We start from the raw sequence: 17270 nt of genomic DNA, 5'->3' as shown, positions 1-17270 counted from the left end.
CTGCAACAACGGTGGTTCAATCTGCTGTTCCTGAGCATGAAATTTGGCCCTCCGGGAACTACCTAGAAAAGGTATGGGACTACCTGTCTTTTGGCATACTATCCTCAACTTAAACAGCAATTTGAGTCAATATTCTGATCTTGGTGCTCTGGATTATATAAATATGTCTCTACTAATATGTTAATAAAGCTATTGACACAAGGGCACTGCTTAACAGGAATGGCTCCTGTCCTTAAAATTAGGCATAGCTTTAAAGTTTGACTCAGGTTAGTTAGTCATCGCTGACCAAAATGAAGCATTTTACCTCCAGACTTACTTTATAAAAAAAAAAATCTAGGCAATGAATATTGCTGCGATTCTAACTAGTTATTGGAACTAATGATCCCCTTTTGTTCTACAGGGACATTATTTTCTGTAAAGTGATGCACAGTGAGTTTAGCATACCATCTAGTACAAGCTTTTGTATGGTAATCAAGGATGCCTATCATTAGCTAAATTTGCCCTTCTTACTTCGTACGTTAATGTTGCATTTAAGCATTCAGTAAATAATAGTGGCCTTTGATAATCATATCGAAGACAATGAAAGATTTTACATTCATTTCCACTGACCATGTTCTTGGAAAGAAGATCATTGTGACACTGAAATCTATTAAAAAGTTTATATATGTTTATAAAAAGTATATATATGACAAGCTTCATAAAAGCTCCATAAAATCTAGTTTCCTTTGGGAGAGAGGGCTGGGAGGAATTTTGTAGAGGGAATCTGATCTTGGGCCAGCTTTGTGTGAAAACTAGAACTGTCAGTAGGACTTCAAGTGCAAAGTCAGTATTTTATTTCACTTGTAAAGATGATCAATATAAAACATGTATTATAAAGTATGAGAAAATAATTATGCCAGAAAGGTAAAAATGTACAATCACGTAACTTACTGGCACTGCTCGGGAAGGCGGATACTGGCAGCCCAAGTGCAGAGAGGACGGTAAGTCAGAGCGTGGGGTCAGGAGACCGCTTCTCCCCATGGCACCTGAGTTTCTGTGTCACATTGAGCTCTGGGAGAGAAGCCAGGGAAAGGGGACATAGGAGGGCACCCAGCTTCTGCTGCCTTTGAAAATCAACCCCAAGTCAGAAAACTGTTATGAATGAAGGGGAACTAAAAGACACTTTGTGGTGAGTGGACCTAGAGCCTTCACACCTTCCTCCTTGCTGCCTCCCTCCAGCAGCAACCCGAGCAAAGCATGAGCAGCAGTGGCCAGGGAGGGACTTGAAAAAATGGATCATTGCAGGTCTCTCACCAAACAAGCCATGTTCTAAATGGTTGTTTATCCTTTCCACTGGGAATTTTCTAAAGCATACACACAAATCTCTATGTTGCAAGAGCAAAGGCTCACATTTCCCCAAACTGCTGTGTCTCAACAGCTCTTTTCTGTTGTGCACTCCGTTAAGGACCGACATTGGCCCTTGCATACTGGAAAAACAGGTTCATTTACCAACTTAGCTGGGTAATATCTCCTCTCTATACTTCGTAGAAGTGACATATGTGATAATCTGAACTAATTCATGCACAACTTCCTTGTGAATTAGTGCCCCTGGCTTCTGCAGTCATTCCTCTGCAAATGCCTCAGAGGATTATCCTGGATTCAATATTCCGAACAAATAAACACCTACAAACAGGAATACACATTTCAGGTTTTAATTAAAAGGCTCTTTTTTTGTAGATAGTATGTGATTTATTACAATAACCACATTCTCCCCTGAAGGCTTGTTTTCATTTTTTCTTTTTCTCTCCTTTTTTTTTTTTTGCTTGCTCTGCAAGTTGCTCTGTCTTGATGGGACACTGTAAGTGTCTGTATAACAAAGGAGGAGAGAGAGAGACAGTGGCTGTGAAATCCAGTTGCAAACAGAATTGTCATCTCATACATCAATTCAACTTCTATTAGGGGACCTGAAAAAAGGTATAGACTATGACATGCCTGCTTACAGTAAAGCTATGATGCATCCTACTGATATATTTGCTGCTGAGTACTGTTATTGGGCAAGATGAGCCACAAATCACATTAACTAAGACAATTCTACCACTCCTAGATCCTTATATATCTATCACTTCTTGCCCAGCAATCCTTTAGATGGGAATCACTGTCTGTAAGAAAGCTGTTCTTGTTTGTGACTTGTTTGTTCAGTTTTCAAGCTGAAAATGGACGGTAATTGAAAATCTCTGAAAATAGATTTAAGAATATATTGAAAACCTTGCCTGAAACAGGAAAACCCATACCGGGCATTAAATTTTTTTTCACGTTCATGAAGATGAAAATTGCAATAGTAAAAAAAGAAAGTGTTAAAATGCAGGCTTACGGTGGTGAGAAGGTTAGGGGAGGAAGGATGGCTGGGGAAAATTGGAGGTGAAGTATATCTCACTGTCCTCCTTCTCAAGTGGCCCAGAAAACAGCGGAAGGAGCTAATGTGTTGGTCTCACAGTCCCTTCCCCCAAAACGCTCCTGCTGCTCTAATGTAAACTGGAAGAGGCGCAAGTGAAGGGTGATTTCCATGGTTCACTGCAAGGTTCCTTAAAAAAGTACATGTTGAGCCTGTCTATTAGATAGTGATGCGAATAGTCCAAACACTGAACAACAATGTTTATGTACTCTGATACAGCCTTAGAGATAAAAGCATTAAATTCCACTTGTCCTAACATATGTTACTTCAAGAAGTCAGCCTAAAAGATTAACCATTAGAAATGTAGTGTACCAGAAGAAAAGAAAAAGAATTTAAGATTTGCCACACCACATCAGCTCCTTTTGGATCATCAATGGTATCAGGTATCTTGCAACCGGTAGTCATAAAGCTGCTCAGAGAGAAGCGCCTCGGAAGCCGTCGAATGAGGTACACATTGCCTTCACTCACAGAGATCAGGACGCAGCCAGGGGCGTGAGATTAGCTGAGGCTTCTCCTGACTCCCCTATCTCTCAGCAACAGAGTAACTCCATTCCTTTTAATGTGCGCACGCAGGGTTTGACTTGACCCTTTGCAGGTTGGCACTCTGCTGGCGGCTTACACGCTCTCCAAAGCAATATAGCTGCTCATTTGCTTTATATTTGCCCATTATTAATTTTGAGCAGCCACTTCAGTCTCATATTATGGGGTAGAGCCAGAGAGATAAATGGCTCTCATTAAGCAGAGTCGTTGATTTTTAACACCAGTCACGGTTGTCTGCTTTGGCTGCTTGCACAAAACAACGGGCAGAGTTTCAGTCCACTTTTCTTGTGTCATATCTCTTTTACCTGCTTTGGCAAAGGACAAACTCCCTCTCATCCTCTCTTCTTTCCAGTCTAAGCGTCCCTCACTTTTTCCAGGCCCCGCAAATCTCTCTCTGCAAAAGCCTTGGCAGGGGTTGCACTGTGTGTGTTCTGGAGCGGTGCCGGGACAGTGCTGGTGCATTACAGCAGCAGGTCCCCCCCACCCCAGACCCCAGCTCTCCCCCAGTGCTGCATGCCCTCACAGGTATGCACCTCACTACCATGCACACCGCAAAGGGTTGTGCTGTCCCCTGCAAACCTGCATTTTCAAATCAAGGCAAACCAGTGTTGAAGCAGCCTTTTGCGAGAAGTAGCTGGCCAGCTGGCTATTTGTGTTAATACTCAGCAGAGCCAGAAACCAGCTAAATGAAAAACCTGTGGGGTTTCATAAGCCTGGAAAAAAAATTCGACCCTGGCAAAGCCAGTCAATAGCCATGTCCTTTGACTTCCTTCCTCGTGGCAGCTTTGCAGTGGCTTGCTTGCATCCTTCCCCAATGTTGACCATTTGTTACGTGTTCTTAGATGGTCTGTCTGCATTGCTGGTGCGATAATCCCTTCCTTATCTTCCCTTGGACGTCTTGTTGCTAACAAGTCTTACATACTTCTGCCTACTTCCCTCCTAAGCTGTAAATCCACTTAATCTCTTCCCAGAGTTTATACCTCAGAAACTTGAATTCTTTCAAGTATTGCAATGGTCGCTTTCTAAATCTCATCATAAAGAACTTGACCTCACTCAATACAGGTATAGGAAAGGAAAAAATGCTAAGCAGTAAATGAATACCAAGGGAATCTAACATTTCATTAATGAGAGCTGCTGAGCAGCTTCCAATTTGCTTCTGCTTCCTGGCAGGAATAAGGTCGAAACAAGGACATTTTTCATTCACGTACCTCACTTGAATGTTGAGTACCCTTCAAGCTCACAGTATTTCTCAGATGTTCACAGATGTTTCTGCTTCTCTGATGCAAGTCTGTTAATTTTTTTAAAATTATTTTTATTTACTGCCTAGCTGTAAAGTAAGAAAGTAAGGAAGACATCACATGAGGGTTTGGGACATCTCTTTGCTTATGGCCCAAATATAAAGCTCATTAAGTTGGCCACATTGGTTTAAAAAGGGCCACTCAATCAATCTGTTACCCTGCCTCCAGCAATAGCCAGTAGCAGATGCTGAGGGAAAATACATAAGAAAAGACACATATAGCATGCACAGTGTGTCCTTCTGGCTATCTGTAGTTTAGGGAGATTCAAGAAAAATGTTGGGGATTTATTTTTACTGTTGTGCACAATAGTCCTTGATGGATCTTTTTCCACACATACAGAGAAATAACGTTTTAACACCCAGCATTTAATCATTTTAACCCACTAATATTTTTCACATCTGAAGCATCTTGTGAAAGTGAGTTCCATAGTTGAAATGCGCATTGTTTGAAAAAGCATATCCTCCTGCCACTCCTAACTGCTCTCCCTGGTACCTTCACTTGGATTCTCTTGGTTTGTGTCTTTAAAAATGTAATGAAAACCTGTCCTCTGTTCATCTCCACAATGTTATAATCTTCAACTCTGTTTCCCTACGCTGTATGTTATCTAAGCTGAAGAGTCCTCGTCTGTTTAACTGCTCTTTGCAGAGCCCATTACACACCTTTCCCTGTGGCTCATCTAGTTCTGAGTTGACCCAATCTGCACGCAGCATGTCAAATACAGAGGCACAACAGGCGTGCTCAGTGGCACTTTCAGTATTCCCTTCCTAAAAATTGCCAAGCCTCTGTTTGCATCCACAACGTCTGTCTCGTGGGAGCTGATGCTGTCCCTGAGCGACCCACAGAAGCTCCAGAACTTCTGCCCTGAGCAGTGGTGGCATGCTGGTGTGGGGACTGGTGGCTGGTTTTCTCCATACGTGTTACTTTGCATGTGTTTATAAGGAATGTTATGGGTTATTTTTTCAAAGTACTCAATATTTTGAGGTCCTTTTTCAATTTTTTATGATCCTTCTTCATTGTTATCACCCCCAAAATTTTGTACCATCAGTAAGTTTTGGATGTGCATTCACCTCCCTTTCCTGAGAGATCTGGAAATATACTGAGCAGATCTAGTAATCTCCTTCCACTGTGAAAACTGGCCTTGTCCTTTGTTTCCTATTATTAACAATTATTGAACTATATGAATACCTTCTCTTCTATCCCCTGACACTTCACCAAAGCTCTTTGAAACTGAAAAGCACAGTGGCTCATTCGTTTTGATCCTCATGTTCCCTAGCTATTTCAAAGAGACACGGCTTTCCTTAGCAAAAACAAGACAACTCTAATCCGCTAATTTAAACATTCTCCATAACACTACTAAAGAATTTACCCTGATCTTTTTAATTTCTTTATAGAAAGCAGGCTTATTCAAATATTGTTCTCCTTTTGAAATAAAATGTAGTAGGCTCTTGGCTCTTCCATTTCTGCAAGAATATTGAATTTGAAATGTTATAACCAATACAACAGAGCATCTTTGTGACAGTTACACCTTGAACTACCCTTGAACTTGCTCAGCACTGAAGCAAGATTTGCTTTTTTTCTCTCATTAAGTATCGGGCAAAGTGCTAAAAGAAACCATCATCTATGGTATCTAAAACGTAGTCCCAGCTCTGTGCTCCATTATGCAATTTATTCAGCCTTAATGGGAGCAGCTGAAATCTTCCATTATTATTCTGTTTTCTGCCTTTACAGCTCCTGTGACTCTAGAGGTGCATGTCACTATCTTGGTCAAGGTGTTGTTTGTATATCTGCTCTTCCTATTTGGGCAAGGAATGTCAAGGTTTCGGTGATATTTAATGAAACAGTTAAACTTTCTGAGTCAATGCATTATTTTCTTCTGCATTTGCACTTGGTGTTCTTTTCTCCAGACTGTACCATAATAAAAGACCATTCAACTATACAATTTTTCTCAGCTGCTGTCAATATACTACTCACTCCAGGTCAGCAAAAGTGAGTTATTACCTGCAGCCACTGCAAGATCAAATCCTGCAGTTGTTGAACCTAGCACACAGAATCACACTGAGCCTTTAGCCTTATCTCTTACCCACATCTGACCTGGAAAGCATCAGCTCACATACACCAGCCAAGGGTGGCTGGAGCAGGCACTGAAAACTATTGAGTGCGTCCAAGGCAGTTACTATCACAGTGTCTTTTTGAAATAATGTTAGATTACACAGCAGATGGAGAGGTGGTGGTGGGGTTACTGGGACCCTCTTTTCAAGGATGGGCTAATTTCCCCTGTAAAATGTCACTGCTTAGGCTAGCGAAGGCAGAGCACGTAGCTGACTGCAATGACTTTGGGAGCTTGCAGGTTAAAATTCCGCAGCGCTGCGTGCACACAGCGCACAAGGTAGCAGCAGTCACTATGAGCGGGAGCCTGAACCCAGTTACTGGCTCCCCGAGGGAAAGCCACATCCCCGCTGTACCTACAGCAGCTGCTGCTTTTTGGCAAAGGTACAAATAGCAAAAACAATCCCAGAGAGGTGCTAAAAGCAAAGAATTGATCATTATCGCTGCCTCAGCTTGGGGAAAGGGATAAACAGAATGTAATAAGTCTCAGATTTCTGTAAGTGCTATTTCTCCGTGGGGAATAAGCCTATCCACTCCTCGCCAGCTAAGCTGAGGTCAGGGCCATGCCAGAGGAAGTAGCTACCATTAGCAGACATGAAGAACAGACCTGGTATGTTGGTGGGATCTGTCTGAACTGAATAACTGGTTCAAATAAGAGTAGCAAAGCACCACTGCAGATGATGCAGATGCTCAAGTATTTTGGTTACTTAACAGGAAAACAACATGTTTCAAACCTCCCAACAAATTGTAGTTTGCCTGAAAGGGCCAGCCTGTCCTTGGAAAAATGCATGGTAGTGGAGCTGCCACAGTGCCGCACATTTCAGCTGTGGCGTGACCAAAGTACCCACAGAAAAAGTTTATTCCTGGAGGTTGGTTTATGCCCAGCAGAGAGCAGGTTTAATTATTTCAAACTTTATTTTAATCCTGTCTAATGTGCCTATGAATATCTCCTTTGCCGGTCACGGTGAATAACCATTTTTCCAGCCGAGCTCGGCTGCTGGCTGCCAGGCTCTCCTATGGAGACAAACTCCACAGGCTGTGCGTGCACCGCTCAGAAGGGCTCCTTTGCTTCTCGCTTACTTGCAGCTTTGCATTTCAGCTAGCACTCCCTGTCGTGACATGTTGTATCGGCTGTGACTAATGATACTGGTTTCAACAGCCCTGATGCTGAGGAGGGGCAAAATACAATAAAGAGATGTCCATGCATTGCCAAGGCCTGGGTTTGCTCAGGCGCAGGGCTAGCTGGCCTGACGGGAAAAGACCCGCTTGCGAAGCCAGTTCTCTTCTCCTTTGCCCCCTCCCTGTGCATAGAGACCCCACAGAACATGCCCAGGGCATTTCTTTAGAGCAAAGTTTGTCTTGTCAGCAACGAGTGCATTAAACTTTGCTGTGATCCAAGTCAGAAAAAAACCAAACCCCAAGGTTCTCTACAGGTGCTGTTAGACACGGTGGCTGTGTTATGATGGTGTGCCACTTGACTATGCCTAACAGCGTCAGACCGTTATGCAGTGTAGTCTTGATTCTCCAGAATAAAGTTACCACTTGGTCAGGTCACTCGCAGTATGGGAATGAGGCTCGTTATATTTTTTCCTTAAAAATTAAGAAAAATCTGGGGCAGCTCCAAAAAACATTAGTTAATTAAAATCTCTGGTACAAAGAAAACTAGAGTGGAGTTTGCTTGAATCTGCTCTGTTGACTCAAGGCTCAGTGGGGATTTTTTTCCCTTTTCGGTTGGTCCTTTATAGTCTGTTTCCACAGCACTTTTTTCTTTTATACCCTTACCAGTACTGTCACATAGGACTCCTACAAACATCAGAAGGGATATTCCAGTGTAATGCACACTCAGATGCACAGGAGCATATTTTTAAAATGTAACTTCAAGATTTCCCGGTGTCCTGAGGAAATTCCCATCTGTTATTTTGCAGAACCAACATTGCACAGGAGCCATGTCCAAGGGTCTGAAGATACAGTTCATCCACATGTACCTTTCTGCTCTTGTGCTGTGGTCATCTACCTACCCACAACCTCTCCACGCAGCAACCTCTTGCTAATGCATCTTGCTTATGAACAAAAGAAGGGGTTTTTTAATTTTTTTTTGGGGGGGGGGGATGGGTTTGCTTTTTTTTAATAACCAGGAATGGTGCAGAAATGTGATGTCTTTTTTTTTTTCTTGCTATCAAGGTGGTTGCACAGCCAGCTCTTCATGTCTGAATTTGTTTTTGTGGGCTAGCAACAACAGCATTTAGATCACCTGTGTTGTGGTGTGATATGAAGGAGCCAAAAATCAGACCCTCTCTCTTCATTTATACCTCAGCAATCTCATTTATATAGAGCGGACAGCTGGAATAGCAAACCTGCTTCAGTGTGGCAGGTTGATTTATAAGGTGGCATAAACACACAGTGCTGCTCTGAGGCTGAAGATTACTTTGGTTTGCTGCCCTACTTCCATTAGCATTACGTCGCTTGAGAGTTATTTAGTCAGAGCTCCCTTTCATACACAGATGTGCACTCAGAGCTCACTTCCCTGGTTCTGTGTGCGCTGGTGCTGCCCGTGGGTGCCACCCACCACTCGCTCAGGCACCAGTCAGGGATGGTAGAATCATAGAATCATAGAATGGTTTGGGTTGGAAGGCACCTTAAAGATCATCTAGTTCCAACCCCCCTGCCATGGGCAGGGACACCCTCCACTAGACCAGGTTGCCCAAAGCCCCATCCAACCTGGCCTTGGACCAGGGATGGGGCCTCCACACCCTCTCTGGGCAACCTGTTCCAGTACCTCACCACCCTCACAGTAAAGAATTTCTTTCTAACATCTAATCTAAATCGACCCTCCTTCAGCTTGAACACATTACCCCTTGTCCTGTCACTACACTCCCTGATAAACAGTCCCTCACCAGCTTTCCTGTAGGCCCCTTCAGGTACCGGTAAGCCACAATTAGATCTCCCCAGAGCCTTCTTTTCTCCAGGCTGAACAATCCCAATTCCCTCAGCCTGTCCTCATAGGAGAGGTGCTCCAGCCCTCTGATCAGCTTCATGGCCCTCCTCTGGACTCTCTCCAACAGCTTGATGTCTTTCTTGCACTGGGGCCCCCAGAGCTGGATGCAGTACTCCAGGTGGGGTCTCACCAGAGCAGATTAGAGGGGCGGGATCACCTCCCTCGACCTGCTGGTCACACCTCTTTGGATGCAGCCCAGGACATGGTTGGCTTTCTGGGCTGCAAGCGCACACTGCCGGCTCATGTTGAGCTTCTCATCAGTTGATACCCCCAAGTCCTTCTCCTCGGGGCTGCTTTCAACCCATTCCTCGCCCAGCCTGTAGTTGTGCTTGGGATTGTGCTGACTCATGTGCAGGACCTTGCACTTGGCCTTGCTGAACTTCATGCAGTTTGCACGGGCCCACCTCTCAAGCCTATCAAGGTCCCTCTGGATGGCATCCCTTCCCTCCAGTGTGTTGACCACACCACACAGCTTGGTGTCATCAGCAAACTTGCTGAGGGTGCACTCGATCCCACTGTCCATGTCGCCGACAAAGATGTTAAACAGTGCCAGTCCCAGTACCGACCCCTGAGAAATGCTGCTTGTCACTGTTCTCCACTTGGACATTGAGCCGTTGACCACAACTCTTTGAGTGCAACCATCCAGCCAATTCCTTATCCACCGAGTGGTCCATCCATCGAATCCATGTCTCTCCAATTTAGAGACAAGGATGTCGTGCGGGACAGTGTCAAATGCCTTGCACACGTCCAGGTAGATGATGTCAGTTGCCCTTCCCTTGTCCACCAAGGGAATGCTGGCTGCTGGCTGCCAGGCTCTGTCCACAATGATGCCCTTCCCTTGTCCACCAAGGGTGATGCTGACTGCAGAGCAGGGTGGTCCTCAGGGGCTTCGACCCACACAAACCTAACTTCGCTGAAAATTACCTTATTCTTTCAGGTTGCCTCACCCGAATTCATGGACTACCTGAATTTACATCAAAGAAAGCCGCCCTTCAAAGATAACATGTTTTTATTTTTCTTCTTCCATTTCAGTGTCCTGGCTGGTCCTGAGTGAAATTTTCCCCGGTGGGATCAGAGGACGGGCCATGGCTTTGACATCTAGCATGAACTGGGGTATCAATCTCCTCATCTCCTTGACATTCTTGACTGTAACCGGTAAGATTTCTCTGTATCATTCCAAGTTGATACTATTCTAGTGGGCAAAATGAATCTTTCCTATACAAACAGCACTGCTAAAATTTCAGCCATGATGCCTCAGGAGCCAAACTCAGATCTCCGTTTAGGTGCTGCTTGTTAGTGTAACTTCACCATTCCCACCACATCGTTCTAGGTTTGTGCTAGTAATTACGGCCTCACGGTGCTGCCTATCAGAGCACCTTGCACATCGACTCCATAGGCTGTGAAACCCACCTCTTAAAAACACCGTTTCCTTAGTAGGTTGAAAATACATAATATTTAGGATTTAGTCCTGCACCTTCTGAAGTTAATGGAAGTTCTGCTCTAGAACAGACCTCAGCTTTTCTGATCAAGTATTTTTAAAGACAATCCCATTGAAATCATTCCTTTTCACATGTTGAAGTGTTTCATGCTTTAATGCAAGAGATTACCATATAGTAACTTATAATGTGATGATAAACAAGGGAAAATGCTGATGTTGAAATTCACTGATTGGCAAATATTTGTTTCTAATTGTATTTCATAAGAAGTTTTGCAAATTTTAGTTTTCAGTCTTATGCAGAGGAAAATATGTGCTGAAAATAAAAATATAAGAGAACAGAAATTCTAGGTTTCCTTTAACTCTACATTACTCTCCACTGGAGGCAGGCAATCAACCCACAAAAAGTTGAGGTGGTTTTCATCCTGTTAGATGCATTTTGAGATGGATTTGAAAATAAGTGTGATCTGTGACTAAAATGGGTTTCACATTGGTGTTTTCTTTTCCTAGGAAAAAAAAAAAAAAAAGAGAGAGAGAGAAAACCCTGAGTACTAACTTGACTAAAACTAGGGAAAATATGCCAAGCCAAACTCAGTGTCCACACTAGCACTTTTGTTAGATCAAGGGTCCTCCTCAGAAGCAAATCATCCAGCTACCTCTGCTCACTGCACTTTGGTTTGCATCACAGGGCAGCCCTGAACTGAGCAAGGTTTTGGACAAAACCAAACCAGAAAATGCAGAGTGAATGCACTCCAGCTGCCAACACTTGCCCAGTCCTTGGACCAGACTAGAGCTATTCCTAAGGAAATGTCACTGCAAACAGATAGCGTGGACCTCAGGTCCTCAGCATCAACTGTTTCATCTGAAGGCCCCCTCCTGCTGTGCAGCGTTATTTGTGAATGCACACCCAGTCGTTGCTCTGGTCTCAGGTTCAATGAATGCGAAGCCCCAGTAACTCTATTGGCTTAGCTGGGTCTAATCTGGATTTATGAAAGTGTAACTACAAGCAAATATGCATTCCTAGTCTATAGCAGAAAGGTAGAATTGGAAATTCTGTCTTAAAATGAATACGTGTGGAGGTCACAGTGCCTAGCAGCACCTGCACTTAGGTATCTGAAGGAAGATATCGGCTGGATTAGTAGCTTCAGCTGCAATTTTTAGCCTACAACACCACTGACAAATGTTTCCCAGTTTAGTTTTAGCAGGGAAAAGGGCTAAGTGGGCTGCAGCAGCCTGTTTGCATATGCTTTACTTTCCAGGGGCTGCAGAGTGCATCCCTCAGCCTGAGGACCTACCTGCCCCTGGACTGTAGGCTCAGAAAACCACTAGTTCTTGGCTGGACCCATTCGGAGTTCACTCTTGGACGCCTTTCTGGCGCAGAACCCGTGACTTGCAGTGGAAATGCTGGGAACTGACAGGCGGGGAGGATTAGCTGGGGACAACTGCAACGGTGTGAAAAAATGCTTGGTTTTGTTCCATGAAATAATGTGCAACAAAACCAGACGTGGGTGGAAATTTGAGGCGCTTGTGACCCCTGGTGCCTTTGCACAAACCAGTAACAATGGCTACTCACTGTTTTCATGCAGAGTGACCACAGGCAAAATAAATCAATAGGTTCATGCTAAATGGGTCAATATGGGCTCATCAATTTTCTTTCATAAGGAGTATTAGAAAAAGCAAAACCACACTTCTCTTTCAAATTATGGCCAGGCACAAATAAGTGAGCCAAGAATAACAGCCTAGTTTCTTTCTAACTTTTCCTGTGCATTAGGGGCTGTATCCTATAAAGATATGGCAATAGAAAAAAAAATTATAATATTTGAAAATTTAAAAAGACATGTTTTCTTCCTTTGTAGAGCTCATTGGCTTGTCCTGGGTGTGCTTCATTTACACAATAATGAGCCTAGCATCCCTGGCTTTTGTTATTGTGTTTATACCAGAGACGAAAGGATGCTCTTTGGAGCAAATATCCATGGAACTAGCAAAACAGTAAGTACTGAACCTGTGACCACATGCCTCAAGTGCCCAGAGGGACAAAGCCTTTCAATGCTACATGCTAAAAAAAAAAAAGGAAACTGCGTTGTTTTTTTTCTGGAAAAATGAGATTGTTTCAAAGCTTGAGCTTGCATATGTTGATCTCAGTGGCCAAGCAAACATTTTGTTGGTGTGGAAGGACTGGCCCTATAGGGATGGTGGTTTCCCTGTGAGGAACACCTGCAGCCAGACTTGGCTTTCCAGCACTTTTGCTGACTGGTGTTCCTGGAGAGAAGGGCAACTGTGTTCTCACATTTAGGGCTGAGTGTCTTGGCTTGCATGCAGAAAGAGGGCTGTATCTCAAATACTTCAAGGCTCCATGTGAGTTTTGATAGCTCTTCTAGGTGGGCATTTTTTTGTGCACTTACTGAGTCCCGTGACTCTGTAGACTCTATGAGCTTATGCCCAGAAAAGGTTCTTCCAGCATGAGTTTTGTGTCCCAACCTCACCACATAGAAAGAGTAGAAGAGCAATGAGAGGGAGAGAGTGTTGGTGACATGAATGCCATGTGCCTGCTCCTTTAACATGACCCATTCTGACTGGTTTTGTGTCTTTTGACTCTACCTGTCTTTTCTCATCCCTCAGAAGTAGAGTGAGTGGCCCTTGGAATTACATACGTTCAACAAAATTAGCACATCAATTTGGATAACAGAATTAAATGATCTGCTGATACACATGCTGTTTGTTTCCAATGTCCAAATGGAGGTGTCATTGACCATAAATGAACTGGCAATTTTTACTATCAATTTGCTACTGTCTCCCTTCTTTTGAGTTGTTTTTGGCCATAAAAAAATATAAGAAAAAGATAAGCATCCCTGGTTTTTAAAATGCAGCATTTTCTTGATCTGTTCAAAGAGCTGCTCTACAGTAGCTACTTGTTTTTTTTGACTCATCTCAAGAAGTTATCAGCATAATGAATAAAAGGATAAAGAAATTATAGGGAAAAAAATTTAGTGGACAAAATTTTTGCAGGGCTGATGGCTTGGGCTGAGCGTCAGGCCTCACCACAGCTGGCGGCATGCTGCTACAGGTGAGGCAGCATCCCCCAGTTCATCCACGCACCCAGGCTTGATGGGGCAACACAGACTCCTTCACTCTCGCCCTGCTGACAGCGTGCCAGCAGGCTGCTGCCTGTCGGCAAGAGAAAGGACACGGAGAGAAAGAGGCTAGGAGGCACGGGCAGAAAAATTCAAACTGAAAATTAGACACATACTTTTTCACAGTGGAATTAATTAATGTGTGAAGAGCCTAGTGCGGTGGGTCATCCTCTGCGGGGTTTTTTTGCATTACCAGAGAATACATAAAGGTTGCAACGTGAAGGAGGTTGTTTATGGGCTAATTAAGAGCAATTATCCCAGCGCAGAAAACCGGTAGCTAACTGTGCTGCCGGAGCCCTCGGGCTCTCCCTCGCTGCGGTCACAGGCGTTTCTGGTCCGGCCTGCGCTGCCTCCCCCCGGGCGCCCCCTCCTGCCTCCTCCTTAGACAGACGTAAAGCCGCGGGGAGCCGGAGCCGGGAAGGGGGTGCCGGGCGGAGCGGGGGCAGCCGGAGCCGGGCGGGGGGAGCCGAGCGGAGCGGGGGGAGCCGGAGCCGGGCGGGTGCCGGGCGGAGCGGGGGGAGCCGGAGCCGGGCGGGGGGAGCCGGAGCCGGGCGGAGCGGGGGCAGCCGGAGCCGGGCGGAGCGGGGGGAGCCGGAGCCGGGCGGGGGGAGCCGGGCGGAGCGGGGGGAGCCGGAGCCGGGCGGGGGGAGCCGGGCGGAGCGGGGGCAGCCGGAGCCGGGCGGGGGGAGCCGGGCGGAGCGGGGGCAGCCGGAGCCGGGCGGAGCGTGCGGCGGGGCCGCCCCCACGCGGGCAGGCGGGGAAGCGCCGCAGCCGCCGGAGCGTCCCCGGGCCCGGGGTGTTCTGGCATCTGCCGAGGTGCGGGCAGGCTGTAGAGCCGCGTCCTCAGCGGCAGGCGTACTCAACAGGGAGAGCGTTCTGCCAGCTGTGTTCGATGGCAAAGCTTTGCGGGTTTTTTGCTTCTCCAGGAAGTACGCGAAGACCCCCTTGTGCTGGATGAGCCAGCGCAGAGAGAAACTGATGCCGGTGGAGCTTGCCAAGAAAGAGAAACAGCAGCTCTACCAGACCTGAGGCGACCAAGGCAGCCTTCACCAAAAGACTGAGACAAAAAAAAACGTTCAGCGACGCTCACGCTCTGATGGGACGCATGACTTTATTATACGCAAGATACTCTCTCTTTCATTTCTTAGTAGAGCTTCTTTCAGTGGCAGTTTACAGCCAACATTAAAGATTGTTGTAGTTTATAACTTACTGGAACCCTGGGCTCCATCTGTTTCAAACCACCATCTCTCACCTCCCCTGAGGTTACTTAGCTCTTGCATATAGGAGGTGAATGGAAATTGGAATACTGTGCACAATTCTAGTTATCCATATTCATCAAGAGTTCAGCCTGGAAGAGATGCAAAGAACAACTGGGGTGCCTAAGAGAAGGAACAGCCTGTATCTTGGGAGGAGCCCACCCAAGACAGGTCTGTTTAGCCTAGCCAAAAAGGGGCTGAAAAGAGTTAACAGCTCTCTGTCAGTACGTTAGGGAAGATGCCACTATGGAGCAAAAACGGACCACTATGGAGTGTAAAGGATGATGTTAGTGCAGAATTGCTGGGTAGGAACTGTTTATGAATTAATTTAGGCTTCAGCTTAACAAGACTTGAAAAAGGATCTTGTTTATCAGAACTTAATTATTTATAACCAGAGCATGCTCAGCTTATAAGAGGAATTTTGCATAAAGTTTCCTAGGAGGGCCAGGATTTAGTGACCTAGGAAACAGTCCTCAGAAAACATAGTCAAACTGTTTAATGGTGGGATATTTGCATAATCAATTACTCTGGAATGAGGATGTCCTTACAGAAGAGAGATAGGATTTCCTTGGCTTCCCAGTCCCAGGAAAGCTGGAAGCTGGAGGTACCAGAGTTGATGTCAAAACAATTTTATTTCTCAATACAGGGCACACTAGACTTTGATTTTTGGATTCAGAAAGGGAGAACTGTGTGGTACAGGGCAGCACAAAGGAAGTTCAGAAACCGTAATCACTGCAAATCATAAATTGTGTCAAATTCTTGGTTATTGCTTAGTAAGCATATCCTGAAGTACTCAACAAGCCTCTACAAAGGGTTATCTATATGGCTCTCATAAAAGAACTTAGTGGTTTTTTCTTAAAAGGTTAATGGCTTGCTAGAATGATCAGTAGATAAATATTTATTAGCAAATAAACAAATGGTTCTTTGTTTAAAGAAAAAAAGCATGCTTTAAAAATATGCTGGCTGTCTCAGCAGCCACACAGCGGCATCTCTTCCAGGATTTAATTGCGGAAAGAAGACTGACACTGTCAGCTGGAGTGCAGATCCTACTTTGAACTAGGCACATGATCCCACTTTATTTGCTGTCTCATAGTGTTAAAACCACCTGACTGTGTCCTGCACTGAAGGACCAGTAACTTACTGATCTAGGTAAAGTTTTACTTCTGAGCAGACCGGATCAGTTCTGATCAGATTCTCACATGGTCGCACTTCTAGATAGCGACATGGTAAATTTATAGGAGCACATCTATTCAGACAGTGGACATGTGTTCAAAACCTGAAAATAAACTATTGAAGCCAAGGACATGATTTGCCAGAAGTCACCGGAAATTTAGCTACCTCGAGATGAGATCCTACCAGCCAAATCTGTACCACAACTTTCCTGCATTGTGAGCTTTCAGGGAATCAATTTAAAAACCCTGTTGGACTTTTGGTACAAAGGTCAGGTAAGTAGTTATTGCAATGCAGGATTTTTAACTATGCAGATCTCATGTCATCTGAAACAAGCAAGACTCTGGAAGAAGCTCTTCCACCAGCCACTGGCTAGCTGGTTGGCTTTTGGCTGCCTTATTTTTTTCTGTCCTGATCCTAGGGTCTGCCGTCCTTACAATAACCTCATGGGTGTCGCAAGCCTGGGCTGCTTTTAAGAATGTTTATGATAGTATGCGTAAGGCTCAGCAAGACACAGGTTTTGGCATACAGGATGTACCAAAGATTAAGTAAAATCATCTGATAAGGGTACATGTGAGCCCTTTCAATGTAGTCTACAGGAAGCAACAAGAGACCAAGCACACCCAGGACACATGGACAGACAGTGGGACTGTGCACCTGAGACGTAGGTGACAGACCAAAGGCCCCATCAGAAGCAGTTAGCTCAAAAGCCTTTTGCTCTCATTCTCTATGGGGAAGCTGCAGATTCCATCCCAAGCTAAAATTCCACCCTGGATCTCAGGTGCTTTCTCCTTTTGCACAGACATGAAAACCTTTGGTTTCTTTTACTTTGAATTTTCCAATAAAAATTGACGACTGTGCTTAGAATTTTGTTTGAGCTCTACAGTTCTCATATCGACCACAAGAGG

The 17270-nt window shown here is 44.8% G+C and overlaps 1 protein-coding gene across 1 annotated transcript in view; it reads left to right on the top strand.

Annotated features, from left to right (window-relative positions):
* Window positions 1-16133, top strand: part of SLC2A12 (solute carrier family 2 member 12) — a 33684-nt gene extending 17551 nt beyond the window's left edge. Inside the window, exons 3-5 of the mRNA XM_075748119.1 lie at window positions 10403-10525; window positions 12662-12794; window positions 14863-16133. Of these exons, the coding sequence (XP_075604234.1) occupies window positions 10403-10525; window positions 12662-12794; window positions 14863-14965 (359 nt within the window). The 3' untranslated portion in view covers window positions 14966-16133. The remainder of the gene's footprint in view (window positions 1-10402; window positions 10526-12661; window positions 12795-14862) is intronic.
* The last annotated feature ends 1137 nt before the right edge of the window (window positions 16134-17270 follow it).

This window comes from Balearica regulorum, chromosome 3 (assembly GCF_011004875.1).
Source record: "Balearica regulorum gibbericeps isolate bBalReg1 chromosome 3, bBalReg1.pri, whole genome shotgun sequence".
NCBI lineage: Eukaryota > Metazoa > Chordata > Aves > Gruiformes > Gruidae > Balearica > Balearica regulorum.
The sequence above is the reverse complement of the archived record's forward strand: the minus strand, read 5'-3'. Positions and strand labels throughout refer to the sequence as shown.